General features: G+C 39.1%; 1 protein-coding gene across 5 annotated transcripts in view; it reads left to right on the top strand.

Moving 5' to 3' along the window:
- znf512b (zinc finger protein 512B) overlaps positions 1–19890 on the top strand; it is a 33986-nt gene that overhangs the window by 10171 nt on the left and 3925 nt on the right. The window contains exons 1-15 of one of the 5 annotated variants that reach the window (XM_042003987.1): positions 2604–2703; positions 6338–6417; positions 6565–6693; positions 7036–7211; positions 7314–7582; positions 7768–7839; positions 11712–11846; positions 13081–13208; positions 14540–14632; positions 16965–17063; positions 17727–17981; positions 18106–18420; positions 18582–18683; positions 19125–19187; positions 19542–19640. In XM_042003987.1, coding sequence (XP_041859921.1) covers positions 2682–2703; positions 6338–6417; positions 6565–6693; positions 7036–7211; positions 7314–7582; positions 7768–7839; positions 11712–11846; positions 13081–13208; positions 14540–14632; positions 16965–17063; positions 17727–17981; positions 18106–18420; positions 18582–18683; positions 19125–19187; positions 19542–19640 — 2037 coding nt within the window. In that variant the 5' untranslated portion in view covers positions 2604–2681. Of the gene's footprint in view, positions 1–2603; positions 2704–6337; positions 6418–6564; positions 6694–7035; positions 7212–7313; positions 7583–7767; positions 7840–11711; positions 11847–13080; positions 13209–14539; positions 14633–16964; positions 17064–17726; positions 17982–18105; positions 18421–18581; positions 18684–19124; positions 19188–19541; positions 19641–19890 lie in introns of those variants that run through there. The other 4 variants (XM_042003986.1, XM_042003985.1, XM_042003989.1 and 1 more) reach the window with 4 other exon arrangements.

The raw sequence follows: 19890 nt of genomic DNA, 5'->3' as shown, positions 1-19890 counted from the left end.
GCTGCTAATTACCTCTGCTTTAGCTGCATTGGTTTGTCTGTCTGTTAGCAACATGACTCAAAAAGTTATGGACGGATTAGATTTTGGTGGTGATCCAGATCACCGCCTGGATCCATGAATGTTTCAAAGGTTTCTTTACTATGGGGAGATATGGATAATTATGCCATTAAAGCTTTTAACTAAAAAATAATGGCCACAATAATTTGCAAGAATAAATTAATTATTGTGGCTTGGTGGAGATCTGCACTCTTTTGAGCGTTTCTCATTTTTAAAGTTACATGGTTAGATGACCTCCCAGCCTGAGGCTGTTTATTGCTAGTACACAGAGAAGCGCAAACAAAGATAAACTAAATGATGTATGCCTAGAACTTTTAAAGTAGTAGTAGTAGTACAAGTAGAAATAGTAGTCATGGAGATTTTTGACATTCCCACCTTTGGTGCCTCTAATAGTTGTACCAACAAAAACACAACTCAATGCTACCCAAAACTGATAAAAAATTAGGAAATCTCTTTATAAAACCAAAACTATCACCATCCAGTAGACATCTAATGAACTAATGCCTCTTTCAGACAGGCCCTTATTTTCAATAATCTGATCGCAAAAAACATGTTGCTGTAAATCCTAAATGATCACCTTGGTGCTTCTACTTTTTAATGACAACAATCTTAGTAGATTAAACTCAGTGATGTTAATGTGTCACTTTGATCATGCCTGATATAATCAAGTCTGAACCACAGCATTTATATTAATAGATATACAGCAGTTGATTTTTTGTGTGTGTATTGTATGATGATAGATAGCTTTATATGATTAGTTTTACCAGAGAAATTTAAGCTTTAAACAACTTTTTAGATTCATGTTCTGTTCTGTTATATGGTCATACAGCAAGGATAGAGGCAATGGTGTTTTTAGATAAAAAATAAAACTTATGACAACTACTGTGCTTATTTTAAAACATTACAATTAAACACTCACAAGTTTAACTGTTCAATAAGCTTAATTGTCCAGATAAGTGATGTTTTCAGCAGTTTCAATTTAACACAGCCACTGCTTGTATGTCATGGTAATTGCTATATAACATGGTGTTGTAAACTATAATAACTTCTCGTGTTATTCCTTACTGATTGTGTACGGTTCAGTCTAGTCTGAGTGAGAAATATTGTTCTCCCACAGTGCCTCTGTCATTCATTGTTGTAGCTGTGCAGATAAACAACATAAACGGGATCAGAGTAAGAATGTCCAATGATCAATGTGTAACCTTCCCAGTAGCTTCTTGTTGACTGTTGTTACTGTTACCGAAGATGACACAAAGTGAAAGCTCAAAGGTAAAGCCAATCAAATCAAACCAGTTACCAACCCGATACCAAATATTTACTGAACTTTAAGTAATTTTCGAAATGGCCTCTAGCACACTGATCACACAGACAAAAACAATTTAATGTCACCTGAATGACTTATGTGAATTTTTGCAGACTGATATTTTGTCAGATGTTTTAGAAAATAGTAAATTATTCTTACTGCAACACTACAGTTTCTCTTTGGGGTAAATTAAGTGACTTCTCTTTCATATTTTAACATTATTAACTTGAAGGCAGTTAAAACATACACTGCGGGCCCTCCACTAATCAAAGCTAAAGCTAACAATGTGATGAAGGCAAAAGTTGAAGTTGAGTGGCAAATTAAAGCAGGACATTATAGTCCAAATGTGAAGCTAGGTGAGCTTTATTTTTGGACAATTTTCTCTGTTGCAAACATGTTTAATAGACTAAATGGACACAGCAGGGCACGAAATCAATGGAAACTTTGTGTGACTTAAAATGTGGAAGAGCAGTGAGTAATCATCAGAAACTCATTAGGAATGGATAAAAAAAATCAGTCTTAAGATGAGTGTTGCCACATAACGATGAACATATTTTTTTCAGAAATATACTATAAATTTAAATTGGTTTAGAGCCAGAGCAATACTGATTATAAGAGAGGAAAACTAAGTATGGTAAGTTAGTCATGTTCATTAAGGTGAGGTCACTGTTGATTCCTCTGATGCTCACAAGCTACTTTGCAATTATCACAAAGACACTTCTTGACATTGCAACACTGTCTGCTTAGCCTTGTTGCGCAGTCAGCTTCATGTGCTGCAGACGGAGCTGAGAGAAGTGTAAAATGAAACATCTTTGTTAAACACAAAGACTTCAGTTCTAAATTACAAAGAGCATCTGCTTTATGCTATACTAAAAACAAAATTTATATCACTTATTTAACATGATAAATATGCTATATATGTCTTTGAGAGACTGTGTTTTAATTAGGATGTGCAATACCATCGATATCACCATTGTTTTCTTTTTTTGTAGTTTAGTGGGAAAATACAAGCTTTTAAACAATAGCACTCAGCCAGAATGTATCATGTTTCCTTAAAATAGAACTATTAAAGTGAAACACATTTGTGTGTGTATGCCAATAAGTTGAAATGTTAAAGAGAGGCAGAAAGAAAGAGAGAGGGAAGGTGGTAGAAAGAAAGAGAGAAAGGAAAAAAACAAAGAGTGTGAGAGCATAACTCGCTGTGAGAGTCTGGTTTTCTTTCAGTTAGTCTTTGTCCGGGTTGTAAGACTCGTCTTGTGCTGCTCCACCTCGTTTCTACATCTTACTTACTGTCTGTAATCAGGCCTGACTGGGAGGGATAATGGGGACATCATCCAAAGGAGGTGAGCTTATGTGTGTGTGTTTGTGTGTGTGTGTGTGTGTGTGTATGAGAAATGAGAGAAGGGCAGGAAGTGGCAGTACATGCTGAAAAATAACATGCAGGAAGAATAAAAGTAAAAAAAAGATGTGTGTGTGTGAGAGAGAGTCGACGTGCTAATAAGCTGCTAAACAGAAGATATGCAAGAAGGGAAATTTGTTTCAGCGAAAAACTAGAAACACAAAATAGAGTTGAGACGTTTAGACAACAGTAACTGGTAACATGACTGTTGTAGACCGAGTCCAGGTGTATTCGTTTTTCCATGTATTGTCTGTTGAGACTCAACAAGTAGCAATACCATGTCCTCAGTCCACAGAGTTTATGTTTGTTGTCCCTTTAAACTATGGTAGGTCTGAAAAACCTACTGTGCAGACTCAGACAAAGGCTTCTGTGAGTGTTTGTCAAGAAAAACAAATGACTGCTCTGTGTGTGCTGGTTTGTGTGTGTGTTTGTGGGTAATGTGTGAACCCGTGCACTCAGGGAGAGCAGTTGCAGGCGTAGCTAGGAGAGCTCAGAGGTTATTTGAGATCATTAGACAGCTGCCTGCACTCCTGGGTCCTTCTCTTCTCTTCTCTTCTCTTCTCTTCTCTTCTCTTCTCTTCTCTTCTCTTCTCTTCTCTTCTCTTCTCTTGGTTACCACTTTCAATATTAACCAGGGAGGAGCAACAGTTGTAGACAGCTGGGAGCAACTCACACCCTGACATTAGCTGAACAGCTGTTTTATCCCCATGGCCTGTGCCTGAGAACTGGGCTTTAGATTTGACACAATGGAGCTGCTTTGTTTCATACCAAGACAATGCATGTGATTGCTGGAACGTTTTGTGCACAACTGTGCCGTCCATATTCCTGCAAGCAAAGCAAAGCAAAAAATATTTACACGCTGTAATGTGTTGGCACTGTTAACCTCAAAAGAGAGAAGTTGGCTGCTTCATATTTCATTTAACTGTGAGTTTTGCCAAAACATGGTGCTGCCTTGAATTTGTTTATTTGCATTGTAGCCTGCTGTATCGTATGTGTTCCCAATTGTTTTGCATTCAGCAAGGAAACCTCTGATAGTGGTAACTTAGACAAGTGGATCATATTCCCATAGCAACCAGATCATATCTTTCCCAAGAGCAGAATTCATTAATTATGGTTTTCTTTTACAAAATCTTTGTTTTCTAAGACCGGAATTAGAATGCAGGCTCAATTTTATTCTCAGCACAAGAGCTTAACTGCCGACTGCATCACCTCTCCAGCTGCTACCCAGACAGTTAACAGAGGAAACCTCTGTCGCCTGGAGAATATTAATACACTCATATCTATGCGCAGACATCACACTTACACACCCTGGTAATGGTTTTGTGTAATTGTTTGTGCAACAGTGTGAGCTTTCATGTGTATGTTTACATCTTGTGTCATGAACTCTTCAGAAAAGCAGCCAGCAATGCTGCACTACTTTTCATTCCATCCTACTCCTGATTATTATGGGTCTATAGTAAGAGATAATATAAAAAAAGAGGGAAGAACTGAAAGTTGAGGTCATTGTAGATTAGTCTTTATGTGTTTTTAGGTTGAAGGCTGGTCTTTTACCAATATGATCTACTTTGTGTTGTATAAAGAAAAATTATTTATCTGATTAAAAATGTTAACTTTTTTGAGTAGATGGACAGACGGACGGACAAAATCAGCTTCTCTCACAGAGATAATGCCAAATTCAGATTTTTAGAATAGCATCAGTAATAACTTTCCATCCCTATGTGAAATTTTTCAGTTCTACTTTTCTGCTACCACTGCATACAGTAGTAGCAGAAAAGTGGTGCATATTAGTGCATGCAACCGTGCACTAATATGAGCATGTATATATGCGCATGCATGTGACTTGTGAAGGCAAACTACCTGAAGTAGTTTATGTAGTTTCTGCTGCTGCTTTGTGGCCCTGCCAGATCAATGAAGAAGAGCTGAGAGCATACTATATGGAAAGATATATCATTCTGCAGAGCAGAGCTACCTGCAGCACTGTCATTCAGTATTATGCTTGGTCAGTCACCCGCCTTTGCAGTTCCCCTTTTGCCCCCTCAACATCCTTTCCTCTCCCTCTTCTCCTTTGTCACCTTCTCCCACATGCATACACTCTCATACACTCTCCATCTTTCTTCTCCCCCTCACTCAAGTAGCAGTGCATAAAGGAAATGGAGTGTGGAGGTCTAATTGTATGATAGAAGAGAGCAGTAATGAGCTGGTGGAATCATGGAGAAGGACTGGGGAGGCTGTAGGCAGAGAAAGACAAGAAAACTGAGAAAGCTTGTCATGGGCTGAGAAAGGAGGAAGGCAGAAGAGTGAAAGATGGAGGAGGGGAGCAGCAAAGAGAGCTGAGGCACTCGGTCTGCAGTCTGCTGTGTCAGAGGTTCACACAGGCTTCAGCGATTTATATCCGTTGCCCTGTCTGCTTTCTCTTTCACTCATTTACACACCCATACAAGCCCTGGCCGGGTTAATGGAATCACCACTCTTCAAAGATATTCTGTCAGATTTCTTTAGTCAAAAATGTTATGTCAGTAATCAAGTATGGCAAAAATGCACTAAAACTGTAATAATTATTATATCATTACTTAATTTTCAGATCAAGTAGAGGAATGTGATTGTCCACAATATGTCAGGGGTTGTAAACATGCCTCATACATGAAAATGAATACAGGAGTTCTGATATGTATATATGCAACCATGTATACCTCTGGGAAAAAGTAAAACAATTACAGCCTTGCCCCCCCACCCCCCTCTTTAGCTTAGAATTTGACTGCATTGAGTTGAAAAAGCAACTTTGGACCACATTGTATGCCAACATGCTAAGAGACTGCTTCTTTAACTTTAACCAGAAAGCTGGAACGGATCTGTTTAGTCTGAACACTGCCTCACTGATGCATTTTCACTAAGGAATATGTAGCTTAAGCTGCTGAGCGAGAGGTCAGTATAGAAAATCGTTGGATGTATATTCAGCTTACTTTGGTGTTTAATTAGTTGGTGACTGAGTAAGGAATGTAGGAGTCCATACATCATGGTCTATACATCTTTTAAACAACATTTAAACAACTACATATCTTTAAAGCCAACCTCCTAATTTGTTTCTTAGTCTTAATTTAATTATGGCTCATATGCATAAACTAATCAGCTGATAAAATTGACCTTGTTCTCTTTGACTTTTGTAAAGTTTCCAAATGAGTCAAGATATGAGTTAAGAATTTGAATTTCTAATAATGGTCACAAAGAGCACATAGTTCAGACATGGTAAATGTCAGAAATCTGTGTGGAAATAATAAAACATAACTATTTAACCTGTTCACTACAGCATTTTTTACATGTTTAGACTGAAATATGAGACCGTATTTGCCAGTTTAAAAGAGCTGCAGAGATAATGAAGTTGTGTTTGTACATGTATGTGGTTTTCTGATACATAAAGGTCATATATGTGAATATAAATCATGAGAGTAGAAGCCCCAAATAAAGTTTCAGGATTCTGATATTTTTAGAAAACTTTATGAAAATCTAAATGCCATGAATACGAAGTGTAAGCATTGGTCTGTGTCTAAACTCAGATGTGGTTTTTATTCTTGTTTTGGCAGGTCTACTGTGTGATGAGCCAGCAGAGGGGAAGAGGAAAGGTCGCCCTAAAGCTGAAGTGCAGGAACTGAGAAGCATTCCTGTGAGTATTTCTCTTCAAAATGAGTGAACACTTGAAGTGGGTTTCATTACTCACAGTAGGCAGCTCCCCGTGAATATGCTCATTATTCACTACGATATAACGGTAAACTTGCATGCATTCGACTCTCTCTTCGTCCCTCCTGGGCAGGCCCATATGATAGTACAATGGAAGGAAGAGTTTAAGCGCCGCTCCAGAGTTAAATGTCCGTGTTCTGGCTGTTGGTTAGAGTTTCCCAGCATCTATGGCGTCAAGTACCACTATCAACGCTGCCAAGGGGTGAGTCACTAGCCTCTGGTCTTTCCTGCTATGTGGCTGTTTTTATCTTTAGGCATCAGAAAAGAATTTAAGAGGATGACAATAAAGTACTTTAGAAACCCCTTCAGTGTACAAGCATTGCAGTTCAAACTTACTCCAGAGACTTTAGAGACTACTACCACAGGTATTTTGTGATTATTAGCCATACAAATGAGCAATTAGTCTACCATTTTTGTTTTGCTTATTTTTTGAAAACATATGATTAGTAAACCGGAGAATTTTAGGAAAAGCTACTTACTATTATCAAACGTTGTGTAGGGAATCAGCTCACCTTAGATGCCCTCTCCTCATGTCTGTATTCAGGCCACTGTAGCTGAGAAGCTGAGTCATGGCTGTCCTTACTGTGAGGCGGTGTTTGCCACAAAGGTGCGCCTGCAGAAGCACAAGCTGTGGAACCATCCAGACAGAGTTAATAAGGAAGCCAAGGAAGAGCAGCCTAAGCTTCAAAAGAGTCTGGTCAAGTCCAACAGCAAGAAAAGGTGACTTAAGAGGCAGAGATCAAATTCCCACTCTCTCTAATGCATATAATAGTGTCACTAATGTTATAATTCTGAAACCCATCTTTTTGTTTATCAATTTAGGCCAATGGAGAACAGGCCCCCCTCTCCGGTGTTCTTTAAAGTGAAAAAAACCCACGAGATTTCCACGCCCTCTCAGAATGGAGAGCTGACCCACCAGAAAAGTGAGCGGAAACAGCACATCTACAGCCAAACTTCACAGCAGATTCACCAATCCCAGCCAGTGCAGTCGCAGTCCCAAAGCACATCATCTGATGCAGGGGGAAGTGAAAGTGAGGGTGGCAGTCTTCCCTCTTCTTTCCCTGATGAAGACCCTGAGCGAATGAGGCACAGTAAGAGCAACGAAGCCTTTGTTAATGGACTTCATATTCTTGTTATACGCTTCCACTGAAAAATCTACTTAGCTGTCGTCTAATCATCCCATATCAAACAATTAATCTGCAGTTTGCAGGACTGCTTATATTTCCACTAGAAGCATATAGTGACGACTCCTTCCTCTGTTTTTCTCTCGAGCTAGGACGGAAGCAGAAAACTCCTAAGAAATTCACCGGAGAGCAGCCCTCTATATCTGGAACATTTGGATTGAAAGGTAAACACCTGCTTCTGAGAGCAATCCAGGGCATTGTCTCAGAGAGCTATCCGCCAAATGGCGAGTAAATGTTTGTACCAAATTAGTCATGTTTTTCAGTCTTCCTTTTGGTGGATTTCTTCTTTATGTTCCTCTGCTGTCTGCATGTATGAACGACGCGCACGCACACCAACATACACTGACACAAACACTTTGACATGACACAACAACGCGTTGTCATTGTCAAACTATTTCAGTTCTGTTTACCATTTAGCTCAGGCTAATTAAGTAGGGTAAATATGTGGAGATTTTTAACAGAAGCCGGCCAGTTTTCCAAAAGAAAGCACCGTGAACTGGAGAATAAATCCGCAGAGCTTACAGCCCCCACCACAAAGTTCAGTAAAAAGTGATGATTTGGATAAAGCGGCACCTTCTGTCTGCTTCATGGCCCGGTTCCGCTTGCTTCTCACGTACCAACTGAGGTGGTAACACACCTGCGCTGTCAGCACAGCATCACTCTGTTGGACGTGATGTTAGCCTGTTAGCTTAGCTTAGCTGTTTTCAGCCTGAAGACTGACAACAGCTACATAACGGGCACGACGTGAATCCCGAGACGACAAAAAAAAACAAACAAATAAATAATAAATAAATAAAATCCGCGATACAACGAACAGCTGTCAACCGATTAACTGATCAATTATAATGATGCTTATTATTATATTGATCAGTTAATAAATTCATTATTATAAATCAGCTTTTATGTTTATTGATAGGCTATTTATATTTAGTATTACTGATTTATTATGAATCAGATCGATAAGCTTTAAATCAGGGAGTATGATCCCAGTAAGGCTGTAATGCTGTGGCACAAGGACGGTTAGGAGCAGGAGGCCAGACTTCACGGACTTTGTGAAAGCACCAAGTGTAGAGAGGGAGAAGTCTGACCAGGTTTTAGTTAATGAATTCAGACATTAACACTTTATCAAATAAAACCGTTTTTCTTGTTGCTTTTGTTTAATGTTGCTGTGACTTCCATTTTCAGTATTACAGTATTATAAAAAATAACATGTGTCTAGAGGTATGTGTGTGTAAAATAATTGAATACTTTGGCCAGTAAAAATATGTTTGGCCGGTGGATTTGTTTCATCTACCGGCCAACTTGGCCGGTGAGTCAAAAAGTTCATTTCGGACACTGGCTGTGCAGTGATAACTAGTCTTATTCCAAAATAATCGTTATTGTGTAGTTAGCTATGTATCTGATTGTGAACGTTCTCTAGTCTTACTGGGAAGTGGAGCTAGTCTTTTTATCGTAAATGTAAAAACTACAAATTTTCCTCCTTTCTGGCTAAATGGATCAGTGAGTCACACACTAAAAACATATCACAAACACACAGCTTTGTCAACCTCTTTCTGTCTATGTCTCATTCAGATGCTGGAAATGTTCAGTGACTCACACTATGCTATGCTGCGTGGCTGTAAACTACTTACTATCACAAGTCAAACAACTTATCTGCAGTGTGCAGGACTCACTCCTCTTGGCTGCTCTTCTTCAGTCTGCCTGTTTGTTGCAGCTTAAAGCAAATTTCCCTTTTTTCTTTTTAGTGCTGGGCAACGATTAAATCTTGTAATTGTGATTATTCGCATGAATTTTTTTCAATTAATCGCATTAAATTTTTGCAATTAATCGCTTTGTTAGGTGCAAAATGTCCCTTTCCTTTTTAAAGTACTGGTATATAAAGAAATTGTAGCAACTTTGGGTTTACAAACACTGTTAAAACAGCTTTTAGCAGCAGTTTTCTCTTTACATACATACATACTAACAGTTAAAATATTTATTGTAAATCTGAAATATTTATGTAATATATCAAAGAAGGATGAAAATTTCAGGATTTACTAGCTAAAAGGTAAAAAGTCAACAGGATGAATTTAAAGCTGTGCGTAGCTGCATTCCTTTTAAACACAGAGGGAACAACGTGATGAATATCAGCCTTCAGGTGAACAGACAGAAAAGCAGGATTAGAATCTCACAGCTTCTAGATGGTGAGAAATATTCACAATATGCACAATAACCTCCATCCATGCACCTTTAGTGCTTCATTATCCAGATTTATCGCCCGTAAGTTCTCTAACTTTACATTCTCAGCTTGACTGTTTAGCTTAACCCCTTGAACCCTGCACCCTCTGCTACCGGGAGTTAAGGAGTTAGCATCTGGTTTTACTGTTGTAATGTCAAGTCTGTAATGTAACTATAGACATGTGGTATCCACAGAAAGTCCAGAATCTCAGCTAACAGCTCAGTAAAACCACCAATGTAACCAGCAAACACAGTTAAGACAATAAACAATTAAAAGGACCAGGTACACAAGTCCGAAAAAATATGTAAATACAAATTATGGATCCCTGTGTCCACCTAATAGCATGTACGCGGACAAACGACACCTCTACTGAAAGCACACGTCTTACAGTGTCATGGGTCGAGGAGGAAGTGGAACCAGGACTCAGAGGGGCGGCAGTGGCTCAGGCGGTAGAGCAGGTCGTCCAATGATCGGAAGGTCGGCGGTTCGATTCCCGCTCCCGCAGTCATCTGTCGTTGTGTCCTTGGGCAAGACACTTAACCCTCCTTGCCTCCAGTGTTGGCATCGCTGGTGTATGAATGTGTGGATGAATGTTCGGTGATGGTCGGAGAGGCCGTAGGCGCAGACTGGCAGCCACGTTTCCGTCAGCTTGCCCCAGGGCAGCTGTGGCTACACATGTAGCTTACCATCACCAGGTATGAGTGAGGAGTGGATGAATAGTGGATTCACACAATGTAAAGCGCTTTGGGTGCCTTGAAAAGCGCTATATAAATCTAATCCATTATTATTATTATTAGAGGGAGGAGGCAGATGGACTGTTGAAACAAAGTTTTAATTCTAAGCACAGACTTAGGACAAACACCAGGGAAACGCGACAAATGATCTGACAAACAGTGACTGAAACCAAGGAGTATATGACTGGAAGACAACTAACGAGATGCAGGTGGAGGGAATTAAGAATTAACACCAGGTGAGCTTATGAACAGGAATATAAAACAGAATGCAATACACCAGGGAAAGAACTCTAAAATAAAACAGGAAACCAGACAAGACAATGAACCCACAGGACAGTAAAACTACAACAAAAACACAGACCATGACACACAGTTTCCAAATCTGTAAGTTTCCTCTGGCTATGACCAAGAGTCACCTAACCAGAGACAGTCAGGAAACATGTCTTACCTTTGCTGTGTTGCCTCAAAACTTATATCCACCAGGATAAAACCGTTCAAATTTAGCATTTAGTTAAAAAAAAAAACGGCAACTATGTTTCTCATTGTGCTTTAGGAGCAATTTCCCATCTAAAATCACAATTTTCTGCCCAGTTGCATGGGTTTGATTGGACAAAAAGAGATGTAGCTTCTTTTCCTTCTTTCTTAACTGCCTGATCATTTTGATAAATTAGCTCTCTCCTGTTTGTTTATATCAGACACACTGCTTCAGCTAGATGAAACTTGGAGGCAGAGACCTTAGAGAACCCCCTCTGGCCTCTGCATGTGGTTTCTCTGTGTTTAGAGCTAGTGAGCAAGAACGTTGGGAAAAAGAAAACTGTGTTAACGCTCAACAAAATAATTAACAGTGTTAATTACTTAATGCGTTAACACAATAATGCCTTAATGTGCACAGCCCTGTTTTTTTTAGGTATTTATTTATTTTTCATATATTGGCTGTTTCAAGTATCAGGTTAGTATTTTCTGTATCTTGTTCAGCATCATCCTACAGCACATATTTCTTCCTCTGCTTCCATCTCTCCACTTAACCTTGAGTATTAATTACTATCTATAATAGATTCATCAGACATGTTTGCATGTGTCGCAGGTATGACTAAGGTGGAGGAGAAGCTGAAGGCGGTTCGTGGGAAGAGATCAGAGGGGAGTGGGTCCAGTGAGGAGCCTCAGAGAAGACCTATATCCAGTCAGTCCTTCAAGAAGGAGTCTGCCACAACAAGTTCTGGTGAACATCTATCCATCCATCTATCCTTTCATCCATTTTCTATACCCACTTATTACAATTCACATGGGGCGCTGTGGCGGGGTACACTGATCAGGTCACCTGTCCATCACAGAGCCAACACAGAGAGACAAACTACTCATTCTCACACTCACTTTAAAGGTGACTTTAGAAACACCAATTAACCTAGCATTCATGGTTTTAAACTTTGGGAGAACATCAAAATACATAGAGAGAACCCATACTATGCAACTCACACTGTTTGTCATCATCTGGCTTTAATCCAAAATACTTCCACACCGCTCCCAAATGCAAACTTTTTTTGCATACAAGTTCGGTTCGGGTGAGGGGGTGTCTCTCGCTACTACAAATTAGTTATTGACGCTGTGCATTTAAACCTCCCTACCGCAGACTTTCCTCCGATTTAACTCTCTCTCTCTTTAACTGACTCTTTCCAAACACTGGCCTGCAGGTGGGCTTCCTCCACTGAATCACATGTTGTAATGGCGCTTTACCATTGGTTGAGGGAGGAGGCAACGGCAGTGCTGCTTTTGGGGATGCTTGAAAAAATCCAGGAGGAAATTTGGAGCGTTTGTTTGTGAAGCAGCTCGTGATATGAAATGCTTTAGAGTTGCTGTGTGTAGAGATGAGATCATGTGTATGTGTGACTTGAGATCGTAATTTTTTTTTAATTTACCGTGCAGTTCTACTGTCATGTGTGCACTCCAACTTCTCCACAGTAACTTGGTTATGTTCCATCCTCTGTATAGCCTCATATTATATCAATAACATTTAATTTATAATTATTCAGACAAAATCAAATATTCTGTAGTATCTAATTATTTGCTCATGCTCTATACCCAAAGCTCTTAATGTCTATACTTTGTGCTTTCTGATTTTGTTTTTTATTAATAAGTATGTTTGTCATAAGCCCTTTTGTTCCTCAGCTACTAAATCTTAAACAATGGCAATAGCAGAAAACCTCTTCACTTATACATTCAATAGTATGAACTAGGGTATTTTATAAATTGTTTGGTATTTCTGTGCCACTCTTCTTTCTGCTCAGTGTGAAGCAGAGAGCTGCTTCTGAAATGCTGAACATCTGGTAGAATCACAAACATTGTAGCTCCAGCCAATTTTGGCAATTTTTGCAGCTTATTAGCATTTAGTTTGTACAGAAATATATGATATTAATGGTACCATTAATGGTATTCATGATGGTATCTATGATACTCAGGTGCTTTTCCTGACACTCAGTGGCAGAGATCAATCTCAGAGCGAGGTGAAGTGGTGTGTCCAACCTGCTCCATTGTCACACGGAAAACAATCCACGGCCTCAAGAAACACATGGAGATCTGCCAAAAGGTCAGTGATTGGATACAACCGTCAATCAGACATAACGTTGTTTAGACAGTTACCTTCTCTTTCCCTGTTAGATCAGTTATTCCCATATGCTTCAAGAGGAATCTGGCTGCTGAAAATCTGAATTAAACACTCACATTGTTTATATTAAACTATCATTTGCAACTGCTGAATCCTGTGTTTGTGCAGTCCAGTTGTGCAGATGTCTTAAAACTGTGCTGCTCTGGTTTAAATTTGCATCCCAGGTATCCACTATGGAATCTATTGGACAGTGCAATACAATATGTCCAGGATTTCTGGCCCTCAGACAGTAATGCAATAAAAATGTACATAATTCTGAAAGCATTTCACATTTGGAATTAAACAATTCATCTCTTCAAAGAAAAGGTGATGCAGCACAGTGCTAAACATCACACTGTCCCAGTGTTTTAAAATGTTTTGCTGGCACTGAATTCGATATTTTTTCAAAGAAAAACAAAATTTCTCAGGACTTCATTCTAGATGTTGTCTTAGGGCTGTTTTAGTTTAAATACATTTTTGCTAAATCATTGAATTTAGTTCCCAGACACATTTTACATGTTGAAAAGTTCTCTCAACCTAAAGTTATAGTTCCTGTACTGCATTTTATCTTAGCAACATTATTTAAGAGAAATACCTGCTGTTAACATATCAAGGTCTATAAAGATAAAAACAACCAACATCGCAATACAATCATTTCAACCAGTTTTCAGTGTAATATCTTCACTCATTGTTCCTGACCTGAAAGCCTATACCTATTGAAATGGATCATGGGAAGTGACACTGTTCATTTTCTGCAAGTAATTTGTTTCAGCAGCTCTTTATTGTGGTCAGTAGATGTCATAAATGAAATAAGAGTCAGTCAGAAAAACGTTATCTAACTCCAATAAATTGAACTTTTCCAGTGGATGGCTCAGTAGCCTGGTCCTTAGAGCGATGTGGTACACAGCCATCATAATGGCTTTTCAGCCCAGTGGCCTGACTGACTGTTAAAGTGACGGTCAGCCGTTAAGCAATGACAGAATTACCACTTTCCTGGGTCACTCACCATCATTGCACCTTTGACTCCAAACCAATACTGAGACGAGAATTAAGGTCTACAACAAGAAGCACCGTTGTAACTTATCTATTTTAGGCTCCGTAAGAGTCTTAATGTGTCCAGAGTTGTTGCACTAATAGCAAGCCCTAATGTCATACAGTAGATGAAATGTTTCTTTATTGATGGATCCAATAAAAAGCTATTTCAGCAAAAGTGTTCAATTTCTTTCATGGTGAAATGTAATTTGATCTTCCTTTTGGCCTGTAACCCCACGCAGCTCCAGGATGCTCTGAAGTGCCAGCAGTGCCACAAACAGTTCAGGTCCAAGGCGGGCCTCAACTACCACACCATGGCTGAACACAGCGCCAAGGTAAACCTACAGCTTGCTTTAAAGTTTTAAACAAAGAATCACATAGGTTTCTATGGCTTCTTTATCCCTGACCTTTAAAGCACGTCTCCATTGCTCAGTTTGAGTCCAGATGAAAAGGCTTGGTGTGTCTGCTGAGCGATTATTTCACGATTGTCACACTGAATTTCTGAACATGTTAGTTAGTAACACACCAGACCTTACTTTTGAAAGTGTCTATATATTACTGCTCATGGTTTTATGTTTTTTTCTGTCCATTTAAAGTAAAAAAAATTCTTTTTTTCCTCTGCATAATTTATCTGTTATATATTTATCATCAGATGGTTTGGCCTTCTTTAAAGATTTGATCTATAAGTTTGAAAAAAAATCATATATTTGAAATATTTAAGAGACATTAAAGTTGAAAGTGCTCGTAGTTCTTTCTACTCCTGTCCTAACACTGACAGCACAAAGCTTCATTAAGATATTATCATCTCTCTCCAGCATTAGAGCAATGTTACCACACTGAAGTTTGCTGAATAATTCAACAGTGCCAGTTTCTAAAGATATTATTAAAGATTAATGAATCAACAGTCAGTAAAGTTTGTGGCTTGTATCATGTTTAGTTTGTTTTTGTGTTATATGCTTATAATAAATGACTGACAGTAAGTGCTCATGTGCGTGTAAATTTTTGAGGTGGACAGTGTTTGCCAGTTTTGAAATGATGACAGATTACTGTGCCATCCGTGTCAGCAAAGTTAATCTGTTTGATGCCGCCATTTATCTTCAGACTGCACCTCCTCAGCCCTGACCTTACTGGCAGGTTTCCAGTCTCCCAGCACACGTCTCCCAGAGCATTAAGTGTGTGTTAAAAGGAAAATGCTCCAAGGTTTCAGTTGATGGTCTTCCTCTTTAAACTGCAAAACATTTTTCTAACTTTTATTATCAATTAAGATGATAAAATGGCATTACAGATGGAAAGCCTTTATTGTGTTGATTTGGTGTTAGTGCTTTGGGTGCCTGTGATCATATTCTAAAATAAAATAGCTGTTGACAAAAGAAACCTTTATAATTTTCTAGGTTTGTCTGGTGCCAGTTTCTTCTTTGTTTTCTTTTCCAGCAGGCTGTAGCATGTTGTGTCTTGTTACAGGACGTTACAGGACAGTCTGGAATAAGTAATTTCCATTTTCAAGTTAAACTCTTGGAAACTAATTTTTTATTTCAATTAAGATGATTTTAGTTTATGTTTTAGGGATCTTCATCCATTCTACCTTAAAAATGGGCCAACCTCCTTGACCATCCATCTGCCATTGTACCACCAAATGTTAGAAAAACTGGCTCTAGATCTGTCTTCTGCATATTTTTTGTGGCCATGGAGAGTTTCTTACACACATGGAACAGTAGGGTTAGGTAATTGGTATTTACATGTCTCTACACCCCCCCCATATTGGACCTTTACTGTCTTTTGTGGTAATATGAGGGGATGATATGAGTAACTGGTAAACCATTAATCATTTCCCTTAAAACCTTTTTTTTCCAACTCAAACTCCATCATTGTTATCAACTTCCTTTCTTACGATCTGTTTCCCAGGCATCAGGTTTCAGTGTTAAGCTTCTGTTTTGAAAAGTATATGGCTGCTGAGTATTGATAAAATGTTTGATTAGTCAAGAGAATTGGTAACATCAACATTGTTGATGCAATGTATTGTCAGGGTGTTCACCTGGCTTAGCCCCAATGCATTGTAGTGAAAAAAGTGGGGAAAAACAGCAGGATGATACAGAGGCTGACCTTAATCTCACTACCGTGATAGTACTGTGATACTGCCTATTCTCTCATTCTGGTTCTCTAATGCTTGCTGTTTGGCTCTGTAGCTGACTGAGGAATTAATAATACATACTGATGTAGTTTCATGGTTTTTTTCCCTGTCGCTGTAAATCACAGGCTGCGTTGGTAGCTGTTATCTTGCCTGCAGCGAGCACTTTTGTACTTCTTAACTTTACAGAGAGTGACTACATGTCATTCATCTCTGTGTGGTACTCCACTGAGATCCAGCAAGTCCAGAGTCTTCCCAGCGCTGTGCGCCTCTTCTTCCTCCCTGGCAGCCCTACCATCTGTTGTTCTGGTCTTGGCTGGGTTGGAGACCAGCTGACACTCAAGTGAAAACAGGAGTTTGACAGTTGTCATAAACATGCCTGGAGTAACAGCCTCACCATGAAATCATTTAACAAGTGATCCTGGCACAGTGTGAACACCGGAGATAGAAAACACATTTTTGTTTTCTTCGTTTTTTTGGGGGGGGGGGGGTGAGTTGTTGTCAGACACCCTCATGTAATGGTGTTGTTTGTTTCCCATCAGCCCTCAGGGAGCGAAGGCCAGACGGGCAACGAGCACGAAGACAGAGAAAGGCTTCGCCGAGTGCTCAAACAGATGGGACGAATCAAGTGTCCTAGTGAGGTATGCATTACGTCTGTCTTTCTTTCCTGTCCCTCATTCTGTACTACTCCTGCTTTCCACATCCTCCTTTCCCATTTTCTCAACATTTCTGTCTTTCATGTCACATTTATCTCTCTCATCATCTGCCAGTTTTGATTTGGTTTCTCCCTGTTCCTCAGGCTCCTCTTTTGTGTCTGCCTCATTTTACCTTGGTCTCTCTTTTTTTTTTCTTCTCCTTCTTTATGCCTTGTTCTTGACATGTTGCCCAAAACCACATCAACACTCTCATTACTCACACCACAGTGTAAAAGGCAGAGAGTGAAAGACAAAGAGCTGTGAAAAATAGACTCTGTACTCTGACATGTTTACAGTAAAAAAACAAACAAAAAAAAACAGCATCTTCCCTCTGTTTTCCCTGTCTTTTAAACATTAACCACAAAGTACTGAGCGAATACAGCTATGTAAAGCCATTAAATTTACACTGCTCCACTTACTCAGTTTCTGGTGTAATGTACTTTTTAATTCTGTCTCATTTCTCTCACTGGTATCACACAAACATACAAACATTCTCTGTTCAAACACACACATCCACACACACACACACACACACACACACACATATATATGTGTATATATATATATATATATATATATATATATATACATATATATATATACACACAGGGCTGTTCAGCTCACTTTTCCAGTCTGATGGGCTACCAGTATCACCAGCAGCGTTGTGGAAGAGAGTTGTCTGACGATGAGAAGACTGTGTTTTTGTGCCAGCACTGTGGAAAAACCTACCGCTCCAAAACAGGCCGAGACTACCACATACGCACGGAACACCCCCCAACCATCACCACCACCATAACCGCCACAACAACCAGTGACTGCAAGGACAGCATCACTGATACCAACAATAATACCGGAAAGCAGAGGGTAAATTTATATTTAGAGGCAATAGTAGTAGTTATGAAAAAATTAACCATTAATAAGAAGATTTCAATAGCTTTTCATTTTTCTCAAATTTTCCTTTCAAAAATATGTTTTTCTGTGCCTTCAGGTGGTATCAGCAGAGTTTCCATCTGGTAAGAAGAAGGAGCAGAGCCAGCCTGAGAGGAAGGACTGGCAAGAGAAAGCTCCATCTAGCCATCCTAAAGAGAAGGAGAGGGAAAAGGAAGCGGAGCGAGACAAAGAGAAAACAACACAATTTGCAAGCCAGGGGGAGGACTTTGAAAGGACCCCCAGTGGCAGAGTCAGGCGGCGGTCCGCTCAGGTGGCTGTATTTCACCTACAGGAGATAGCAGAAGATGAGCTGGCTAAAGACTGGGGCACCAAGCGACGCATCAAGGATGACCTGGTGCCAGACAGCAAGAGGGTAAGAGATGTACAGTAAACATGGGTGGTCTCATATATAGGTGGAGGTCTTCAGTATTGAGTACTGAGCCATAAACAGGGTTACATAGTGACATAAGTATTATTAAAACCTGGAAAGTAAGTGAAATTACAGTGGAAATAAAAACATTGTCTTTTGTACAGTTAAACTACACTCGTCCTGGCCTGCCCAACTTCAGCCCGGAGCTGCTAGAGTCCTGGAAGAACCAAGTCAAGGAGAAGGGCTTCATCTGCTGCATGAACGCAGTAAGAGCATTCACAGACTTAAAAAAGAGTGAGAAAGGCCGATCATGCTTTTTCTGTATCAGCTTCGAAGCTTTGGAAGCTATCTCAATCAATGACTCAGCTTCTTGATATATCTTCATGTCTAAGCTAAAAACTTTTTTTAATCATAATTTTACTGCATCTGATTTTATTAATATTTTATTACTGTTTTTCCTTTGCTTCTAAAAATTGTTCAACACTTTGGTCAACTTCAGCTGTTTTTTAAATGTGCTATACAAATCGATTAGATTTTTTTAAAAATCACCATATATTAAAAATTAAATATAAAAAACATTTCTCTATTTTTGAATAAAGTAATTTAGGACTTTGGCTTAACATTTGGAGTGATGTTTATGATAAAGTTAAGGATTCCACTGTCTTGTTGATTTTTGATGACTTGCTGTTTATTTTGCTTTGTACTAGAACTGTGAAGCGGTCTATTCGAGTGTGTCCGGACTTAAGGCCCACCTCGCCAACTGCAGCCAGGTACAAACCCACATCTGCAGCAAATCCATTAATCTCATTACATTTTTCTAAGTTAACATTGTCAGGTCAGATTTTTCTGTGACATGGAAATCATGTAAGTGAAGTTCTTTGCTTCTGTAATCTGCATATACTGTATTCATGCAATACTATAGATGACAACATAAACACACGTAGAAAAAAGGCAATATAAAAGCGAAAGAGTCTAAATAATTTTGGTAAAAACTTAAGAATAGATGAGGAATGAGACAATGAGTATTAGTATGTTTATAATGCATGTATTTCTTTTTTTATGTAATTTGACAAGACTGTGTGATCATGTGTACACCTTTGTACTTGTCTGTTTTCGTTTTACAGGGCGGTGGTGAAATGGGAAAGTACACCTGTCTGATCTGTCAGAAGGAGTTTAGCTCAGAGAGTGGTGTCAAGTACCACATTAGTAAGACACACTCCCAGGTGGGTCACTCTCTGTGGAAACCTTACAAGTAGCTATGAAACAGTCCCTGACATTGTTGAAGCTCTTTTCTTTGGTGCTCTACTTTACTGTAAAAACTCTTCAATGATATTAATCAGTTGAGCAATAATGCCAAAGAAAGCAACTGATGAAAACTGTCAATTTCACCATATAGATATTTTCTTGAATTGGTGTGATAATTTCACTAACTTACCCTTAATAGTAAAGACTGTTAAAGGATAAGGAATACTA

This window comes from Melanotaenia boesemani, chromosome 13 (assembly GCF_017639745.1).
Source record: "Melanotaenia boesemani isolate fMelBoe1 chromosome 13, fMelBoe1.pri, whole genome shotgun sequence".
Classification (NCBI taxonomy): Eukaryota; Metazoa; Chordata; class Actinopteri; order Atheriniformes; family Melanotaeniidae; genus Melanotaenia; species Melanotaenia boesemani.
Note: the sequence above shows the minus strand (reverse complement) of the source record. Positions and strands in the feature narration are given on the sequence as shown.